The sequence below is a fragment of the Dermacentor andersoni genome, chromosome 2 (genome assembly GCF_023375885.2).
Source record: "Dermacentor andersoni chromosome 2, qqDerAnde1_hic_scaffold, whole genome shotgun sequence".
Lineage (NCBI taxonomy): Eukaryota > Metazoa > Arthropoda > Arachnida > Ixodida > Ixodidae > Dermacentor > Dermacentor andersoni.
Genome location: NC_092815.1, coordinates 34,219,654 through 34,241,790, shown reverse-complemented (window position 1 = coordinate 34,241,790; position 22,137 = coordinate 34,219,654). Strand labels below are relative to the sequence as shown.

The window sequence follows — 22,137 nt, the reverse complement described above, 5'->3', positions numbered from 1 at the left end:
CGTTATCCGAGGCAAATATATGTAAGGTGACCTATATCACAGTGCTGATAATTCCATCTTGTGTTGAATTGATTGTGTTAAGTTGATAATTCCATAGTCTTGAGTTGAAATTGATTTAAAGAAAATACTGAGGCAAGTCAGAGATCTCGCGATCAACGTCAGCAACAATATTGCCACTTTTACTTGTTTATCATACTCCACTGACCAATTTTCACCGGCTAATAAATGTTCTACGTTATCGCTCGGCGCAAGTTGCGCCTGTATGTATCGGAAGTTTCTTTAATGTTATCGTTGATTCTAGCCGTTGTCTTTTGTTACGGAACCTTGTGAAATCTGGTTGTATGCGCTACGCAAATTGTGTAGTACTTATTGGAAGGCGCGCGAGCACCAGCGGTTACGCTGAAACCTTCAGCGAGTCATGTATAAAAACCGACGCGCTTGACCCGCTGATCAGATTTTCCACGATCGCAAACTGTGCTTGTCGCTATCGTTTTCTTGGCTGCTGCTTGGTTTTCCTGGGCACAGGCTCACCCAATAAAGAGTTACTTTCGCGATTCACAGCTTTCGCTATGAATCAACGCTATGTCACTACGACGTGAAAATATTGTGTGGCATGTGCTCGCGTGCAGAGTGGTAAGTAAAACAGTGTTTATACAATAATTATTCTTTGCTTTCTTTCACCTATGCTGATGATGGATTTGATGAAATTGTTGTGCGGTTGAATCGAATAGAAACATCAATTCCTCGCGTCCTGTTCTCATGTGACAATTCATTCGCTAAGGTGTATTAGCAATAACCTAACCAAGCTTAGCATATTAGACGGGGATGAGTTGTGACTGTTGGTTGAAATACTTTTTATCCTACATATTATATTCATCGCAAGTACATTTCCAATGCGGGATTGGCCTACTGATGCAAATATTATGAACAAACTGTATCAAATGACAAGGAAGCGTTTGCGTGCTATAGAGCACTGAAATGAGAGAAAAGAGACGTCAGTGCTACCTTTCGTATCTTGTATATTGATATCGATAACGTCTAAGTTGCTGTTGATTGGCCTTGTACACAACAGCACCAGTGGCGCAATGTGAAACAACGAACGCATTCAAGTGAAACCATGTGTTTTGAGGCATCTAAATATAGCTCAAAGCCAGGCGAAGTTTGTAGGTAATCACCATGCGCGCGCACTTTCAGTGGAGCACTGACAGCACGCAAATGATAGTTTGGGCATCGCTTTGCGTGGATTCTTCTGTCGAGGAGGAGACGAATTTATTGTAGGAAGGGCTGAGAGGTTGGCCTGTATTAGTATGTTATTCTAGCTTGCTACTGTGCCTATGATGAGGTGAGAGGGGATAAAATATAATGGGAGACATCATGATGAGGACCTGAAGACGGGATGCGCTTGTTCAATAACCACACGACGGTGTTGCTCCCTTAGAATCTCGAGTTTAGTCCAGTGCTCTCCAGACGGTCAATAACGACATCGGTAGCTGTCTTTGCTGTCCTGCGGTGGCACTATCCGGCGAAAATCACACATTCCAATAAATCCTTACCTTCCGACACTTGACAACATCGAAGCCAGTGGAAGACACTGGCTTCAATATGTTCTGTGCACTGTAAGAAAAAAAGTATGTCAGCCTTTCCTGCGAACGACGTTCATTCTCTTTGTTAACTATACGTCACTGCGTTTAATACCCAAGGATTAAGTTCCTTTTATTAAGCAATTCAGCGAGACCAACTCAGAAAGCAGACGCGTCTTGCTCTTTACTCCTGTGAGATGTGGTTCGCAGAATGATGGTTAAAGCACTGCCTAGTAAATTAATATGCTACCTGCTAAGCGAGAATAATTTTCAAGTTAACGCTTGCGAAACACAAATCAATGAAGGCATGATGGACAACGAGGACCAAGCTAGTGGTTGTCCTCGAGGATCATATTAAGCATTCAATAAAGAAAGGGAAGAGTTCATCACAAAACGTTCCGAAATCTGACCACCGCCAGACGGAAGCGGCGGCCGGAAGCTCAAAGTGGGAAAAAAATAAAATGACGAGAATGTTCGTGGCATCTCGACTCCCGCCCTCACTTCGGAACCCCCTTTCCCGCTGTTCCCCGAGATATCCGCCTCGCCTTGTCACCCTGTTCGGTCAGCACCGCTGCCGCAAGCTACCCGCCGTGCTTGCCTTGGCTTGCGATTCGTCCGCTGGTACTTCGAAAACGATTTATCGATGCCTGCAGACGGAGAAAAAACGCGGTAAGAACGCAAACGCAAAAGTTTCATCGCCCGGGGCGAACAGGAGATTACTAAGCGCAAAAGAAGGAAAACAGCGAGGCCCTACAGCAGTAACGACGCAGAAAAGAGGCATGGGAGACTCGCTGCGACCTTTCCTGCACGGCGCTGCTGCCGGAACAGGGATGTCTTCTACCGGGAGAGGCTTGAAAGGGAAATGCGCTTGAAGACCGGCTTCCTTTGAAGGCAGGCTGTGCAGGAGCCCATTGGAAGAGCCAGACTACAATGCTGCTGAAATGCAACAAAGCGACTCGCGTCAGCGCCTGACTTTTACAGTGATTCTTTCTTTCTTTCTTTCTTTCTTTCTTTCTTTCTTTCTTTCTTTCTTTCTTTTCATACCCCTGCGTAGGGTAGCAAACTGGATGTGCGCCTGATTGACCTCACTGCCTTTTCTTTGCTATCTCCGTTTCCTTCTCCCTAAGCTAGTGCTTTAAAATTAGGATGCATAGTCAGGTGTAAGCCAAAAAAAAAGAAAGAAAGAAAAAAGCGGCGACTGTAGATTATAAAGAACTTCGAGTGTACAGGGAAAAATACACAAACATAAACGTGGCGTCCTTCTTAGGGACCCATTCTGCAGAGAACGCGATACAGCATCGAATACCAAAAGTCGGCTGAATTGCGAGATACTTATTCGTAACGCTGAAGGAGGTGCGCGTATTGTGTTCATACGGTATTGTACTCATATAACGTTCAGATAATCAATTGAGATTATTGTTTTTTCCGAACTTGCCGATGCACATGTGAAGACTTTTCGGGACATTAAACAAAGAACACGACTCATTTGGGCGACTTGACTGTTAGTCAAGCTGCAGTGAGCAAGCAGAACTGTAAGCGTTTGGCTGCAATGTGCCAGCAGCACGGTCGCGAATTAACGTACTGCCAAAAGCAACTGCTCCCAGCAGGGATTCCTATGAAACGCGCCGTTTTCTAGGAACTTGAACCTAAATATAAGAGTCCGGTGGGCGTCCGTTCACAGACTTGCACGCTGTGCTCATATATGGAGCTATACATGTTTGTTTCAAAAAGTAGGCTTTAACTCCACTTGTAAAAATTCGCAAAAAAATGAAAGACAAACTTGCTTGCAACCTTTCGGTTTTAACAGAACACAAACAATCTGTCACTGGCAAGAAATTTGGTAAATCGTTGACAAATGACAACAATTACCCTTTGGCATTTGCGTCTTACGATTATTATTATTATTATTATTATTATTATTATTATTATTATTATTATTATTATTATTATTATTATTATTTGTGCAATGAGTGACTCCATGCCACCATTAATCCTACCATATATTAAATGTACGAAGAGGACCGAATTATTCTTATCAGTTTCTTCTGGGGAAGGCAATGTCGATACGTCTAAACCGTCAGCACTTACAAATATGCGGCTCATCTAAACATTGCTGAATTTATGGAGGTTATTCATTAGGCAACGCACTTCACGACACCTGAATTTATTTTACCCACGTGAGGGACAGCGCACCAAGGAGTGCATTAAAATGCTGATATCGTTGCACAAGCCTTGCCACGGCCTATGTGTTCGAAGGAATTTATGAGGAATCGAGATGACCATTTTACAGTGAAGCTGTTAAGGGCTAGTTCCCCCAGTATCGTGTCCTTCTGCCGACACAAAATTCGAGCCTTTTCGTCCAGCACCGGCGTCGATGCTACCTGCGTTGGTACCGTCGAGTACGCGCCGTGATTGACGCGACCATACTAGAATAAAACGCCGCGGGTCAGTCCGGTATTGCACTATCTTCAGGATCGTCCAACGTATTGACGCGTGTACTTATCTTTATCGGGCGACCACGTTTCGCCGCCTAACAAATGTAATCGCACAGCGCTGGATGCGCCTGCATGTATCCGAATTTTCTGGAAAGTTATCGATGCTTCCATCCGGCTGTCTGTTGTCGCCGAACCTTGTGTTATCTGATTTCATCGCGTGACGCGAATGGTGTAGAACTTTGTGGAAGGCACGCGGGTCCGAAGGATTAGTCTGGAACATTCGATGACTGTTGTATAAAAGCCGACGCGCTTGACCCGCTGATCAGATTTTCCGACGATCGCCGACCCTGTTCCCCGCTATCGTTGTGCTATAAGTGTAGCCTGTTTTTGTGGGCACAGGTTCGCCCAATAAAAGTTAGTTTTTTGCCTTTTGACTGCTTTTCGACGTCATCGAGGATTCGACAAACACCAGTCGCAAAGCATCGCATAATAACCGAAGAGTGCGCTCGACCACTCCGCCAGAGCCCTTACCGAGTTTCGACGCGAGAACGCGAAGCTATAAGACAACAAGTCGACGAAATGCTGCGGGACGACATCATCCAGCCATCGAAAAGCCCGTGGGCGTCTCCAGTTGTTTTAGTGAAGAAAAAGGACGGAACCCTGCGTTTCTGCGTCGATTAGCGTCGACTGAACAAAATCACGAAGAAAGACGTATACCCCCTCCCACGGATAGACGACGCATTGGATCGGCTCTGCAATGCTAAATACTTCTCATCGATGGACCTCAAGTCTGGCTACTGGCAAATAGAAGTCGACGAAAGGGATCGCGAAAAGACCGCCTTCATCACGCCAGACGGCCTCTACGAGTTCAAGGTTATGCCATTTGGACTGTGCTCGGCGCCTGCAACGTTCCAGCGCGTGATGGACACCGTTTGAGCAGGATTGAAGTGGCAGACGTGTCTTGTTTACTTGGATGACGTCGTTGTCTTCGCCGGAAATTTCGACGATCACCTTAGGCGGCTCGCGACAGTATTAGAAGCCATCAAGTCATCAGGGCTCACTCTGAAGCCGGAAAAGTGCCGCTTCGCTTACGATGAGCTTTTGTTCCTAGGCCACGTCATCAGCAAATCAGGAGTACGCCCCGACCCACAGAAGACAGCTGCCATCGCAAAGTTCCCGCAGCCAACCGACAAGAAGGCAGTGCGCAGATTCCTTGGCATGTGTACCTACTATAGGCGCTTTGTCAAGGACTTTTCACGCATCGCGGAGCCGCTAACGCATCTAACCAAATGTGATGTCGCGTTCAAGTGGGAAACGCCGCAGGCGAAGGCATTTCAAGAACTCAAACGACGCATGCAGTCGCCGCCGGTACTTGCACACTTCGACGAGGACGCCGATACCGAAATCCACACTGACGCCAGTAGCCTAGGCCTCGGTGCCGTCCTAGTCCAGAGGAAAAACGGAGTCGAACAGGTGATAGCTTATGCTAGCCGGTCGCTGTCAAAAGCGGAAAGAAATTATTCTACGACTGAAAAGGAATGCCTCGTCATCATTTGGGCTACAGCTAAATTCCGCCCTTACCTCTATGGCAGGCCATTCAAAGTCGTCAGCGACCACCACGCGTTGTGTTGGCTAGCTAACTTAAAGGACCCTTCCGGACGGCTGGCGCGGTGGAGCCTCAGACTACAAGAATATGACGTCACGGTAGTATACAAGTCCGGAAGAAAACACTCCGACGCCGACTGCTTATCACGCGCCCCAATCGATCCCCCGCCGCAAGACAACGAGGACAACGACGCCTTCCTTGGGATAATAAGCGCGGAAGACTTCACTAAACAGCAACGAGCAGACCCGGAGCTAAAAGGCCTCGTCGAATATTTGCAAGGGAACACCGACGTTGTCCCTAGGGCATTTAAGCGCGGGTTGTCGTCGTTCACACTACAAAACAACCTGCTCGTGAAGAACTTCTCACCAGTCCGCGCCAGCTACCTTCTTGTTGTGCCATCAACGCTGCGTCCAGAAATACTGCACGCCACACGACGATCCAACCGCTGGGCACCTCGGATTCTCCCGGACGCTATCGAGAATACAGGAAAGGTATTACTGGCCGCGTCTCACCGCCGACGTCGCCCGTTACGTGAAGACATGCCGAGACTGTCAACGACGCAAGACACCACCGACAAGGCCAGCAGCATTACTACAGCCGATCGAACTTCCTCGTCGACCATTCCAGCAGATTGGGATGGATTTGTTGGGGCCGTTTCCGATGTCAACATCCGGGAATAAATGGATCGTCGTGGTGACGGACTATCTCACCCGCTTTGCTGAAACCAAAGCTCTACCAAAAGGCACCGCAGCCGAAGTGGCGAAATTTTTCGTCGAGAACATCCTGCTGCGACATGGTGCCCCAGAAGTCCTCATCACCGACAGAGGAACGGCTTTTGCAGCAGAGCTCACCCAAGCCATTCTGCAGTACAGCCAGACAAGCCACAGGAGGACAACTGCCTACTATCCGCAGACGAATGGTCTCACGGAGCGCCTGAACAAGACCCTCGCCGACATGCTAGCAATGTACGTCGACGTCGAGCACAAGACGTGGGACGCAGTCCTGCCGTATGTAACCTTCGCTTACAACACGGCGGTGCAAGAAACACAGATCACGCCTTTTAAGCTGGTTTACGGCAGGAACCCGACGACGACGCTCGACGCCATGCTGCCGCACGTCACGGACGAAGAGAATCTTGACGTCGCGACCTTTCTCCAGCGCGCCGAAGAAGCTCGACAACTCGCCCGCCTACGGATCAAGAACCAGCAGCGTACCGACAGCCGACATTACAACCTCCGACGACGCTTCGTCGAGTACCAGCCCGGTGACCGTGTTTGGGTTTGGACCCCTATACGCCGACGAGGACTGAGCGAGAAGCTTTTGCGTCGCTATTTCGGACCGTACAAAATCATCCGACGTGTTGGGGCACTGGACTATGAGGTCGTGCCAGACGGCATTTCGCTATCACAGCGGCGCCGCTCACGACCTGAAATAGTCCACGTTGTGCGACGCAAGCCGTACTACCAGCGATAATGAACTTTGGGACTTCGCGTAACTGACCTTTGGACTTACTTTCTTTTCGTTGTTTTGTTACTTATGTTTAATAAGTGTCCTTTTGTGTTTTGCTCTCTTATATTTGTAGCATCGGGACGATGCTTTTTAAGAGGGGGGTATTGACGCGTGTACTTATCTTTATCGGGCGACCACGTTTCGCCGCCTAACAAATGTAATCGCACAGCGCTGTATGCGCCTGCATGTATCCGAATTCTCTGGAAAGTTATCGATGCTTCCATCCGGCTGTCTGTTGTCGCCGAACCTTGTGTTATCTGATTTCATCGCGTGACGCGAATGGTGTAGAACTTTGTGGAAGACACGCGGGTCCGAACGATTAGTCTGGAACATTCGATGACTGTTGTATAAAAGCCGACGCGCTTGACCCGCTGATCAGATTTTCCGACGATCGCCGACCCTGTTCGCCGCTATCGTTGTGCTATAAGTGTAGCCTGTTTTTGTGGGCACAGGTTCGCCCAATAAAAGTTAGTTTTTTGCCTTTCACAGTATCGCTACTGTGTTCTTAACGTCACCACCACGTGACAGTATGATGAGTGCTTAATGCCTGCTTCACCTTCGCCGTGCGTCGGCCCGGATTTGCTCTAACTTTGGGATCGGCCCACGCATGGGGAGTGCTTAACGCCTGTTTCACCTCCGCCGCGGGTCGGTCCGGTATCGCACTATCTTCGGAATCGGCCCACGTATGGGGAGTATGTGAATCAGGTGTTAAGCACACCCCATACGTGGGCTGGTCCCGAAGATAGTGCGATACCGGACCGACCCGCGGCGGAGGTGAAAAAGGCGTTGAGCACTCCCCATACGTGGACCGATCCCGAAATTAGTCCAATACCGGACGGACCCGCGGCGGAGGTGAATAAGGTGTCAAGCATACCCCATACGTGGGCCGATGCCGAAGATAGGGCGATGCCGGGCCGACCCGGGGCGGAGGTGAAGGAGGCGTTAAACACTCCCCGTAAGTGGGCTGATCCCGAAGATAGTGCAATGCCAGACCAACCCGCAGCGGAGGGGAAGCATGTGTTAAGTACTGACCATACGTGGGCAGATCCCGAAGATTGTGCAGTACCAGTCCGACCCGCGGCGGAGGTGAAGCAGGTGTCAAGCATACCCCATACGTGGGCCTATCCCGAAATTAGTACAATTCCAGACGGACCCGCGGCGGAGGTGAATCAGCTAGGTGTCAAGCACTCCCCATACGTGGGCCGATCCCGAAGTTAGTGCAATGCCGGACCGACCCGAGGCGGAACTGAATCAGGTGTTAATCACTCCCGATACGTGGGCCGATCCCGAAGATTGGGCGATGCCCGGCCGACCCATGGCGGAGGTGAATCAAGTGTTAATCACTCCCCATACGTGGGCCGATCCCGAAGTTTGGGCGATGCCGGGCCGACCCATGGCGGAGGTGAATCAGGTGTTAATCACTCCCCATACGTGGGCCGATCCTGAAGATCGTGCGATGCCGGGCCGACCCGTGCCGGAGGTGAAGCAGGCGTTAAACATTCTCCGTACATGTGCCAATCCCGCAGTTAGTGCAATACTGGTCGGACCCGCGGCGGAAGTGAAAGTGGTGCTAAGCACTCCCCATACGTGGACCGATCCCGAAGGTGGTGCGATGCCGAACCGACCCGCGACGGAGGTGAAGCAGGCGTTAAACACTCCCCATACGTGGGCCGATCCTGAAGTTTGTGCAATGCCAGGCCGACCCGCGGTGGAAGTGAAGCAGATGTTAAGCCCTCGTAATACGTGCGCCGATACCGAAGATAGTGGAATGCCGGGCCAACCCCCGGTGGAGATGCAGTCCACCATTAAGGGGCCCACATACACAGCATCGCTGTCATCCTTATTTACAGAATGGAAGGACACTGAGTTTTTTGTAATTACTTTTATTACCAATAAGCTATTCAATCTTCTGCTAAGCTAGTGGATCTAAAAAGAACAATAGACGAGCTATTATTATCTCCTTTTCATTTTTTTCTATGCGCAGCTGCATATGCATTCGTTGCAATATCTTTACGTTGCTATGCTTTCTGTGACTGACACAAAAGCGCAAGAACCCTGTTCACGCCGTTGACAGTGTCGGCACGGGCATCGGGGAAATCTGTCAAAATCAGGTGGGTTTATTCAGCTAAAATTGATTGCAATAAATCAAGTGCAAGTGGCATGTGACATAATAAATAAAATATGTTTAATGAGCATGACCTCTTTCACACCAGAAAATTCGCGCATTTTTGATTATTGATTTATTTGCGCCTCCAGCGCTCCGCTACAGGCACCACTTTCTTACGTTTGTGTAATCTTCCGCTGTTAGAAGAACAATTTAACCAGCAGGTCGTCGTGATTGCTTCTTCGTCTGTGTAAATTTCATGTTGCGGCTTTTTATGCGTTACCCGAAAATTCACAGAGAGCAATTGGTTGAGAGGCACATCATGGACGTAAGCTTTAGTAATGGCATTTCCAACAACCGCTAATGCTTGCTAAATATAAAAGTCGTAAAATCGAAATTTTGCACACACTATTCACCAAAACAATGGAAAAAACGTTACTGAATACTACATTTCACAACAAATTGAGCGTGGTACAGTTTCGAAGCCCTATAACGTAAAGCTATTGCAATCTCTTTCTGTACCAATCTGCTGACGTCAAATTTACGTAAGCGCCAACGTAAGCAGCGGACCTGTAGCCCTTTGTTTGAACCACCCAATGAAACTTTCTTCTCCTGTATAGAAGGTCACTTTTGTTTTATTTCAAAGCGAATCACATTCCCTACTTTGACAGATTTTTCTTATCTCATTGGCTGACAAGATGTGGGGAACACGCTGAAATTAGCCGCGTTTACATGAATGCGACAGTAGCACATCGCATTGCCAAGCGCATTTAAAAAAGGTGATGTGACGCCGTTTACATGTAGCGCATTAACTCTCGCGATAACGCTTCGCCGCACGGGTGAGTCGACTCGCGCCCGTAAATCTACCCTCGCCTGACGCATTAATGCGATGCGCCTTTCTAGCGCATTACCGCTCTTTACATGAATGCGATGCGTTGCGCCACTGTCGCATTCATGTAAACGCGGCTATTGAGATGGTTTTCGTGGGGCCGAGTTCGCGCTCTGAAAGTACATAAGCGGGTGAGGAGGGGGTGCCGGCGTCTGAAATTGGCGGCTTTCCCTTTCTTAGCTTGCGCTGGCTGGTTGAAAATCACGACGGCATGAAGCTGGAAGATCAAAAATGCCACCAAAAGGGAATCTCACAGAAGAAAAAAGTTGACAAAGCGATGTCGCATACGTGGCTGAAAGAGTTCCAAAACATTATGATGGCACGTAAAAAAAAAAAAGAAAAAAATAACCATGCGCGAATAAAACTGTTCTGCCCGGGAGGTCCGACTGGCTAGTGTCAGGGCGATCGTTAGGCAGACGTCTTCTATTCCTTTGGAAAGTACTCAACGTACGGCTATACCAAAAAAAAAAGTCAGTTTTGTTTGACATATTAATGCATCTTTAATGCGTACACGTCACTTAGATGCGGTGAGTTTTCCCGATTTTGTGACGTCGGATGACAGAAAGGCGTAGTGGACGCAGCCCGGCAACGTTAGACCGACAGCGCAGGGCTAATGGCACAAAAGGTGTGGAAACAGAAATCAGTATTTTAATGCGTAGCATTATTTGGCTATGTGCCCGGGGTCATTTTTCGCTCCGTTCCGTTCGTCCTTTCCTTTCGTGTCGCACAGAACACGTGGCGCTATCTAGGTTTTGATAGGTGAATACACAAAATTATTTCTGTACGCTTGCACCCGCCTACTTGTGTGCGCAGGAACATCCGATGCAATACACTTGAACCTAGTTGTGGCGAAAAGGGATATAACGAAATAATGTATATAACGAAGTCGATGCAATTACCCTTGAACCCGTAGAGATTTATTTAAAACCTCGTTTCCACGAAGCGAAATTGCTCTAGTTGAGATCAGTGCGCCACGCGTAGCCATTCGCGTAGAGTTCGCGTAACCGCGATCGGCTGTCGCGCACAAGCAGTATTCCTTTCTTACCGCACCTCTATCTCGCTGCCGCACGTATATGGCGAAGCTAGGCGCACCCCCCAAGATCGGCGTCCACGCCTATCCACACCGCGCCCCGTAGCGATTATGATGTTTGCGCGCGGTTAGCTAAAAACCAGTGCCTCCGTTGCTCTATCTCACTGCGGCGCGCGCTGGGCTCACTCAGCTAGCCGTGACCTCCGATATTGCGTGAAACCGGCACAAGCAGGCCAAGCCAAGCCGAGCCGCGGGGCCACACGAGAGAGAGCGGCGGATCAGATAGTTTTGCTTTCAAGGGCCGAACGTGTCCTCGTATACGTCGGCGTTTCTGGCACTGTGCCAAGGTCTGTCGCCGTATACTTCGACGGGTGCAGAGTTTTAAGTAGCAGGGAGCTGTGAGAGGCCGCCAGGAGCAGCTACAACCCAGAACTTCAGGAAGCTATGCCGAGGTGGGTTGAGGTGGGTTGAGGTGGTAGAAGGAGCCTACCGCGAGTAGGATGACCTTCCTCGCCTTCTCGCAGCACCTTTCCCTTTAAGATGGGGTACAAAAAGTTGTTTCTCTGTCTCTCTCGTTCTCTCGACGGCTTCGCGAATTTCACGAAGGTGAAACCATCTTCGAGAGTCATGGAGGTCGCTCGAGAATACCGCCCCAGCTGCGTAGTCGGCGCACCGTGTTGTGGGCCACGTGCTGCTCGAACACGACGGATAATTCGCATCGCTGCGTGCTAGCTGTACCACGTCGCTGTTTCGCCGCTTTGCCGACAACATGAGCGAGCCAAGTGGAAAGCAGAAGCGAAAGACCATCGCATTGGAACATAGGGACGCTGTCGTAACGGCTGTCGCGTCAGGTGCTAAAAAGCCGCGTGTTGGAAGCGCCGGAGAGTCTTTTGCTGCTGTGTTAGTAAATTTTGATCGCACACACCGCTGCGTTCAGGTTCAGTGGGCCCCGGAGCCATAGTGTTCTTTGCATGTTTAAAGGTGTGCACACGATTGGCGTGCACAACAGAAAACTGATTAACTTTAAACCTTCGGACTTTGTGGTCACTTACCGTACTTTACTTCTCGATGTTGCCGATGGTTTCTAGTATCTTGTCTATGCAAATATGAAATGGAATGGAAGACGAGAAGAAAGTGAGCGATAAAATGCTCACGATGACTTGCGAAAGAGTTGCGAAATACATCGTTGGTCACTGTTTAACGAGAGAAAGAATACCTTCAATACCGTTTGATATTCGTAGTAATGAATGTTAGCCGACGCTTTACGCCGAGGTTTACAATTGAGTGAGGTCTTAATTATATATAGATAAAAGTACCAATGAGCAGATTCTGCCCATGTCTGGAGTGGGTGCCTAATGACATCCTATATTTTGCTCCTCCATAACCAGGCGTTGTTACACTTCGCAGAAAAGCGCCACCAGGGGATCTACATCTCTTCGTACTCTGGAGCGTTAAAAATTAGGACGCTCGCAGCGCGACATACGAAAATCAATGAACAAAATAAAGCGTATATACATCAAATAAGAGAGCGTCTTAAGTGCGGCGCTAATCAAATCGGGCGGCAAGAGTAGAATTCCGGGCTCGCCTTCGTCGTGGCAGAGCGCAGAGGAACCCACGCCGTTATAGAAACTGTAAAATAACACACTCCAGATAAAAAGCGCCAGCAAGCCGCAGCAATGACTATTTCAAACACAAACCGGAACAGAAGCATCCACTTCTGCTACACGGCTTCCAGCCGGCGGAAAAAGTAGGGCACTGCCTTTCATCTCGATAAAAAGAAGCGCTGAGGAAGTGTGAAAAAAAAAAAGAACGTGAGCGCTGAAGTTGGCCCTCGAGAGATGTGGAGGTTTGAATTTAAAGTGTCTCAGCGTTTAAAAACGCGGCACGGAAAATGTCAGCACTGTCAACTCAAACGAAATCAAGCGGCATCCAGTCTTGAAACCGAAACACTATAGCTGAACGAAGAGATCTCACAAAAAGGTCAATCATGAACATGGATTAGCAGAGTCTATACGAGGAAAGAGATCAACGGAGACGAAAATACGCGGTGCCAACCTTCTCAAAGCTATCGTGTAGCTCTGCTTCATATTTAAAGAAAAAAAGAACAAAATCCGTACGGAGTATGTTTCTTTGTCTTCCCCGGGCAAAACACAAAAAAGTGTCTACTTTTCAGTTTTCAGTGGCTTGCTCAAGTGGCTGGCATGACGAGCTACAATCAGTATTTTCTTTTCTTCTTTTTCTTTTTGTGCTTTTAGGAGAGCTGCAGATAAGCGCTAGGAGTTCACTTTGGTGATTATTAGCTCTCAAAGCTCCTTCGCTTGCGAGTCTCCGTAGCATAACGTGATTTCAGTGCGTTCCCCTCCGAAAACTGTGAGCGCCGTTGACTGTGTGGTGGTCTGCGCACACGCACACATTCACACCATTCCTCCCTCTCTCTCTTCCTTCCTTCTATTTCTCTTTTAATTTCACCGAGTCTAGGGTAACCAACCTGAAATTTTTCTGGTTAACGTCCCTGCCTTCTCTCTTTCTTCTCTCTCTCTCTCTTTCTCTATCTCTAGTGTGTTCCCCTATGGCGTTAAATTATTTTAACAAATTCACATGATTGAGACTCTTCGTGGGACTACAGAATGATAACAGAAATGTTTTTTTTTTTTGGTGCCGAGGAACGGACGGGAGAGGGGAGTAGGGGAGGGCAAGTGGCATAGTATTGCTGCAACCATATTCCACATTTCGCTGCACTGCGTCACAATATCGTTGATTTGTAATCTTACATTTCTGCCCTTACAGCGCAGTTCTGTCCCCCTGCAAGGCGTAACGATAGCGTGTGTGGACAGAGTAAGCCAGTGCAGTGTCCCACAATTAATAGAAAACCTCCGCACGGGTATTTGCCAAACGCTCAATTTTGGGTACTTTATGGTGGGAAATATCGAGCGCCGGCCAATCGTTGAAGAAAGAAATGACGTTTCGACCCCACTACTAGAGCCTTGTTCAGCCAATCATTGCGAACAAGACTCCCGTAGTGGGGCCGAAACGTCTTTTTCCCTTTTTTCAAAAATGGGTCGGCGCTCGATATTTCCCGCCATGAATTTTCCCGACCAGACGGGTTTCCGTCGAACACTGGATTTCATTGGGTATTTTTCTGCAACCGCAAACCTCCCCAATGCAGGGTAGAAAACGGGATATTTCTATATGGTTAATCTCTCTGCATTTCTCTTTATTCCTCTGTCTCTTTATTTCTGGATATGGCAAAGGCAACTAATGTTATCGTTATAAAGGTCTCGAAATAAGTTTCAGTTGATTATATTGTATTTTTATAACATCCTGCGATAGTGAAACATACCTTGCGTAGCAGTGCGCTTCAGGATTTCGTTTGCCATCGCTTCTCACTGTTTATAATTAAGGACATCCGAAATTATTTTTCTTTATTTACTTGGGACTGCAACCTTGTACTTATTTTTGTGGTTTCATCACTACATTTTGAGAACCGACCAAAAGGCTAATAAGTTGAGCCTGGGCGTATTAGCCTGTCTGGGATGAAAAGCAAGGTGAAAATGGAATCATTACGGCTACCTTATTACTCCCACGAAGCAGGCTATATAGCGTCGAAGTGAAGCAATCTTGGTTTTCCTCGGGGAAAAGCCGTAATGAAGTGCGCAAAGTTTGATAACAAGCCTGCGATAGTTACCTCTCTTGGGGGCCTGTGAGTTTGGACGGACAGCGATGAAGCTTTGAAGAAGCGTGACGAGTTTTGTCGCGCAGGACGGTCAAGAAGAGGTGAGCCTGAAGGCGACGCCTAGCGTCGTGAACAGGGAGCAGAGCACCAGCCTCGCCTCCACCGAGACCGGAAGGAGGGCCCGCGATGGCGAGAAGTCGTGCTGCATGGCGGCTCTCTTCTCGCCTACATTGCCATGAAAACGATGAGGGGGAGGAGGGGGGGGGCAAAAAAGATAGAATAGACAGAGATTACGTGGCATGGTAAGCCCCTTGGGCTTTGGCTAAAGATGGGCTACGTCGTTTTTTATAGGCGGCAGTCTTTATTAACTAAGTTAGGCTCGGTGATAGCGGTTTTCATCTATAGAACTTATAAATTTTGTCACTGAACACGCAACAAGAAAATTAATAGACACTGAAACGTTGATTTCGTCGTTCTCTGGTCAGAGGCAAGTTCTTTAATTATAATGCTGTACTGTGAGTTTACATGCCCAAACGGTTGTCCGTCAGATCCATGACTACACTGGCCTACAACAACACTGACAAACCGTCATGTCATCCCTGGTTTCCGTGTGTAGAAGATAGCGCGATAGCAGCTGGCTGCGAAGTGCGGGTAAAGGAAAAGGCCAGCTTTCAATTCTTTGAAGACGCTGCACAAATGTCTATGAATGCCATTCTATTCTTCAGTACAGTGTGTGCTAAATTATTGTAAGCACGCGCAGAAAAAGAAGAAACAAGAAAAAGTGAGATTGGTTGTACAGTATTTCTTATCGTGTTCCATAGTAAAATGATATGTGCCTGTTTAGTATTTGTAATGAAAGCAATCAAAATACGCGTAGGAAGTGTTTTTGAATTATCAATGAATGCATGAACAGTGCTTTCTTAGCATTTTAGGCCGACAGAAAGTGAAAGCTCAGTCACATAATCTTCTTTCCTTGCACCTCATGCGGAGTTGCCATAGTGTATATGTCTAACGGGTGTTTTGACTCATTAAGTGGGAACAGCAATGGACGTTGCACCTGCTATGTCATAAACATGATTTATGCGGTATACTGTGTTTGATGCGCAAGCCGCTTAAATTCCTTTGATGTGATCAGATGAAATAAGGCTGTTTCACGTGTTAGCTCAAATCGAACTGTTAAAAAAGGGGCCATGTACAGATACGCACGCTCATGGTATTATTTTCAGATGTTTCCATGTGTTAGCACAAGTATTTTCATTCTACGTGTTCGTCCAGTTTGGTTCGTTTTAGATAAAGCGCATTACCGGTTCACTCAAACCAATTTGCTGGGAGATCATTCAGTGAATGCCGGAGGCCGATCTCTTATGTTCCGGTTTCCAGTTTGTGCGCCCACGTAACACTAAACGAGTGGTTGAAACTGCATATGCTGTCTACGTACTGCATATTTTTAGACCTTAATGTTACTCGTAATACCATATTAATACCGCCATTTCGTTAAACACCGATTAGTTGAGCTCATCCTAGGTAAGTTCCTCCCTAATGGCTGGCTGAAAAGCACGGTCAGTACGCACTTCGTCGTTTACAGAACACGCAGTATTAAACGAATGCTCAGCTTATGTTGAGCAGTCTGTCCCGAGCCTTCCCCTACCCCAGCGCTGACAATAATGTACAAGTTCTAGCGTGTTCCAGGAAGACAATTTAACTATACTCAAGATAAGACAACGCTGAAGACGAACACAAAGAGAAGAAACAACAAGACGGCGCAATGTCTTGTTGTTTCTTTTTCTTAATCGGGCTCATCATTAGCTATGTTTCATCATGTTACCGCACCAACTCGCCCAGCGGCCCTACATTTATAAGTACGTGCTCCCGAATGACTGGGAACAAACGCGCAACAAGGCGGCGTGCTCTGTTCGCGAAAACACACGCACCGTTGAGCACGTGCACCACGACACTCGTGGAGTCGGCGTTCGACGGGCCACAGGTGTAGTTGCCGGAATCCTGCGGTCGGGCGTTCCGTATGAAAAGGCTGCTGACGTACGCGTCGGGAGGGCGCTTGGTGCCCGAGATGTGACCCGGGCCACCTTTCGTCTCGTCGTAGTTGATAACGCGGTCGTTGTGGTACCAGAACACAAACACTGGCGGCTCGGGACTGTGCTCGATCGCGCAGCTCACGTTGATAGACGAGCCACTGTTGATGAACAGCTCCGGTGCCTCCAGGATCCGGGCGCGTGGCACTGCGAAAACAACAAACAAACAAAAAGAACAAGCGCCCAAAGCGACTGAGTATACCAAACGCTGGAAGCTGTCATAGGTTTGCTCGGAAGTTATACGGTTTGCTCTTGCTCTAGAGAGACTTTTCTATTATCTTGTAAGCACACTGATATCGAGAGACTGATGTTATTGATACCTCAGCTGCTCTTCTGAAGCACGAAAAGGAAACGTGCAATGCCTTGACTGTTCTTATAACCGACTAACTATATTGCTCACAGTAGTTCATTTCGTATCAGTTCGTACACTCGGACTTACTTTGATTCTTTAAATGAATTTCACGTTAAACTTTAACTGAGGTACACAGGTCAATTTAGAAAAGTGCACCATTCTGCATCAACATCCTGCACATCGTTTTATTTCGGCGGCTGCTGCCAATGGCGCTGCATGCGCACGGGCGCCGTATCTCGCAAGTGATCTACGACGTGCGCAAATTGCGCGCCCGCACGTGCCTCATCTTTAAAGCGATCAGCGATGTGGAGAAAGTACGCGGAGTGCCGGTAGTTTCGTATGCGCTGTGCTTTCGTCGTTTAGTTCGTGCTGCAGCAAGAGACAGCACGAAGGTCATTTCGCTCGCTGCTGCTGCCGCGCTTATTCACTCCAGCGTTTTGGCAACAAGTTTCCGCGGTCATCGAGCGAGATGTGTTCACGTGTACCTCTGCGCGCGTGACACCGTGCCTGTTAATTTACTTCGTAAGACAATGTGTGCAAGTTTACGCGGCCGATAAAACTAATATGCTTACTTCGTATAGCTGTCTAGTAATTTGCTATCGCAATCGATGCTTTGCCTGCGACGTTTTTGCATGCCTAGTAGAAGGGAAGGGGGATCTTTATGTACAATTCCAAAATCCGTGCGAAGCTACATTTAGAGCAATAACCCTCGAAAATTAGATCGCCTTATATATATATATATATATATATATATATATATATATATATATATATATATATATATATATATATATACATATATATATATATATATATAGATAGATATATATATATTAGTGTGTGTGTGTGTGTGTGAACTGATTACAAAATGCATACGTAAAACAAAGACAAGAAGCATAGAGAACGATTAGGTAAGCCTGCTATTGCGTTGACCAAGTGGTACAATGTACGTGTTCGAGTTTTGTATTTGCTGATTTGCTAAAATTAATACTCATAACCAAATTCATAAGCTTGTGTCTTACGAGGCGGCTGTACGACCATAACTCGATCGGCTTGGATTTCAGAATACCATTTATCCCCCTCTCTCTTTGATGCGCTAGCGTTAGGAGTCAAGTGAACCACCCATGCAAACTCGGATGCAGAGGTATTCAGCATAAAAGTATCAAGCACACTTAGAGCGTATTTACCAATGTTGTGAACATACGGTGGTAATCCGCGCCTTCCTACACTTTATCAGCACAAATGTCTGGTATCTGACTAGCGTCACATGTTTTTCCCGTTCTTTCTCTTTTCTGTCCGGCCAGCCCAATTAATTTGGTTCCTCTAGGTATGCAAACAAGGCTCGCCCATGGACGTCAGCAGTAATGAAGCTCACGGCACTTAAAGGCGTCGAGCGAATGCTAATATCGGTGCTCTCGCTTCCGCGCTGGCATCACATTTTGGGCGGATAGCCGGCACTACGTCCAGCCGAGCATGCCAAGCTTGCTAATCTTCCTCGATTTCCCCCGGTGAGTTTCCAAACTCCTTCGATGCGGGCATGCCCTTCGGCTCTGTAGAGTTTGGTCGAACAACGATTTACGGATTGGGTTCCCATTAAGGCGCACCGATCTGGAAAGCTAGTGCTTGGATTCGGCTTTCTAATCCTGAATACTTAATTCGCCGCCTTGCATCAGAAATGACCACTTGAGTGAGCATGCGGGAAACTCCAAAATATGATCGAACACTGCGCTCCTTCGCTAAGTAGCGTCGCGGGCATACTGAGAGAGAGCGAAGGAGCGTAGCGAACTGCATGAAAAATATTCCTGTGGCCGAATGAAGGCATGTGCCTGCGGAAATAAAGTAGGACCTCCTCTCTTTTCGGTTAAAGTTTGATCGATTGACTCAACTTCCATCGTAAAAGCGTAGCGCTTCCATCGCGGCAAGTCTTTCTTTTCTCGCGAGCCAGGTAATTTCTTCAATATTTCATTGCCGTACATCGGTCAGCGATGGCGAGTGCTACATAACGCCAGCTGTCTCGATCTATCAAACCAATCGTTCTAAATGGATCGCGTGTTCGGATGAGCTCGAATGACCTTCCTTGCCGCACTATCGATGAAAGCAGAACGGAATTCTAGAGCATGGAAATATTAAGGAAAACGCAGAGAAAAGCGAAAGGTTGAGCGAAGCACCGCGGAAAAGCATTAGGCATCGCACCACAATGGAGAATGGAACAAACGTGCGCATAAATAACATGTAAAACATGGTCCAGAGAGTTGCCAGAAAGCACGTTTCCGTAGGACTCGCCAGCAAAACGTCGGAAGGCGGTACACGACGCCGGGCCGTGTTCGCTGTCTCGACCGTGAGACGTTGTTTATCATGTCAAGCACCGCTTCCGCTTCTGACCCTTGGCGTTTTGCTGAGAGAGGAATAAGGGCTGGAGGGTTGAAGGCGAGGTATAGACGGTGAGACACGAGCTTTCGTTGTGTGGCAGGAGGCTTTGTTTGCTCCTGTGGAGATTCCCGGTTCCAAATGGGATGAGAGCGAAGTTCGCGTGTGGTGAAGGCGTCTTTTGAAACTGGGCCAGAGCGTTTTTTTACAATGGAGAGAAAAGAGAGAGAGCGTGCGCTCGGTTCGAGTTCTACGCCGGCGCGCGCATCCGCATGGTACGCATGTTTCCTGATTTTGGAACCTAGTTACAAGGCTGAGCAAAACATGCGAGCAAATTAACTTAGACCATGAGAAGTATCGAACAGTGCTCCGGAGATGTCATTAGACCCTTTAAAGGGACAGAGAACTATACATGAACAAATGCTCCCGCGAAACAATGTGCGCACAAAAGTAATGGAGGGTTGGAGTTAAAGCAGAAGGCGAGGGAGAGTAGAAACTGGATAAACAGTACTTATCACTTTGTTACTTCTCTAGTTTGAGTGGGAAATAGGAGCAGATGGAACATCTTCTGAACTCTTCCATTCCTCGGAGTGTTCTAATGGATCCCAGCTACTTATATGGCTATATCAATATACACTTTCTTTCATTAAAGTTTGTCCAACGTTCTAAATGACAGTATTACCGATGTGGGCGGGTTTCATCTAGGTTCGGTAGACTGAGTACTTGTATAAAACTTGCTTGAATGTTTTTTCACTACGTTACATTTATTGCTATGGCTCGTCTTCAAACATCTGCAAATAAGGACTTTCTGGCGCCAAAATATACGGTTCTGTAGCTTATGGATTTGGAAGCAATGGTTTATTTATTTGTCAAAGTGAAGCTTGCACGATATTTGTAGCTTGAACAGCAGATCTAGACGTTTCAGGGCGTGCTTGTCCGGGTCCATTGGCTGAGAAATGTTTCAAGAAATCAAAAAACTTAAATTTGCCATTGGACATCCATTACTCTGGCAACAACCGACACGCTTCATCAGACATAATGACGTACAAATGATTTATATATTTATATTTATTGATTTATTAACATGTGCATATATCAACCAATATCAACCATCCCGATCAGGGCTAGAACATAGGCCCATCAGCTGGTAGGCGAGTACTTACCATGCAGCTAAACATGTGGTTCCCATCAAGGCGGAGAGAAAAATACGTGGATAAAAAGCAAGGAAATTCTCCAAAATAAAGTCAGATTGCCTACCCTGTCCTGTAAAATAGCAGAAAGGCTTAAAGAAAGTGAAAAAGAAAGTCGTGCAGAAGAAATTCACTGCCGCACCAGTTGCTGCAGCTCGGTACTATATCACACGCGAGATATTTCGCTGCATTTCTACGTCCTTAAGTGCTACATTCTTTTGTCGCAAGAGTTCATTTTTGATGGTTGTGATAGTTGGTCCTTTGGCGGCCTATGCTCCCGGGATCATATAGTCGAATAAACAAGAAAAATTGGTTTTGCAATTGAGATATTGATGGCCCATGCCAGCGTTTATAGGTCATACAGTGCTAACTAGACGTCGCTTTGGTGCTACGCGTCAGATGAGCAAGGATGAAAAAGCATCGTCAAGCGACATTTAGCTGTCGTAGCAACGAGTTTTGTGATGACCTCTAGATATCAGGGGATCGCAAGTCAGCCAAGGCACGAAAAAACAATTCGGGCAGAAAGTTCCTACAGGGCAATTTCCATTAGTGCGTAGCATTACTTGTAATCATTAGTTATGAAGTCTATACTCTACTCTTGAAACCAAGACTGCTGTATTTTAAGAGTTAAGGAACTGCAAAGAATGCCACGCACACCATGACGATCTCCCCAGTAAACATATTTTTACTACCAATTGTTTATTTGGCAAATAAACCAAATGTTGCTGTAGTGCCTTTTTTTTCACATAATTTGCCCGCCGACGCGGGAACCTGGGTTCGAACGCGTCCTCTTGAGAAACTTCTCCCTTATTTTTTTTGCAGATGCAGTTATCTCGTTGCTTGCGTTACCCGCGCAAACATTGTCCGCGAAAGGTCTCGCCTGCACTCTATCGGCGCCTCGGTGTTCTATACCACTTGTTCGTGAATGCGTCCGTGTTGTAATGGTTTCAATATTGGCTTCTGTACTTGACGTCGTGTGTTCGAATCCTGTCATCAGACAATTCTTGTGATGTTTATTTATTTATTTATAAAACAATACTTTCTTTAATATGACGAGGTTACAAAGTCACGTAGCCTTTTGAAGCCAGGTGGACGAAGTTTAGGCAATTATATGTATTAACCATCACTCATATGCTTGCTGGCAAAATACCCCCTTGGAGGCTCATGCCCCAACGCCAAGTAGGTGGCGGTAAGCGTACAGAAGTGTGCGTATTCAAAGAAATTCACCTATTCAAGTCTAGATGGCGTTACGGGTCTTCTAAAACACGAAACAGAAGGATGAACGGAACTGAGCAGAAAATGACCGTGGACA

At 47.2% G+C, this 22,137-nt stretch overlaps 1 protein-coding gene across 1 annotated transcript in view; it reads right to left on the bottom strand.

Annotated features, from left to right (window-relative positions):
* Positions 1 to 22,137, bottom strand: part of LOC126542478 (zwei Ig domain protein zig-8-like) — a 302,005-nt gene that overhangs the window by 16,283 nt on the left and 263,585 nt on the right. Inside the window, exons 4-5 of the mRNA XM_050189563.3 lie at positions 16,758 to 17,063; positions 14,839 to 15,051 (exon numbers count right to left, since the gene is read on the bottom strand). Of these exons, the coding sequence (XP_050045520.1) occupies positions 14,918 to 15,051; positions 16,758 to 17,063 (440 nt within the window). The 3' untranslated portion in view covers positions 14,839 to 14,917. The remainder of the gene's footprint in view (positions 1 to 14,838; positions 15,052 to 16,757; positions 17,064 to 22,137) is intronic.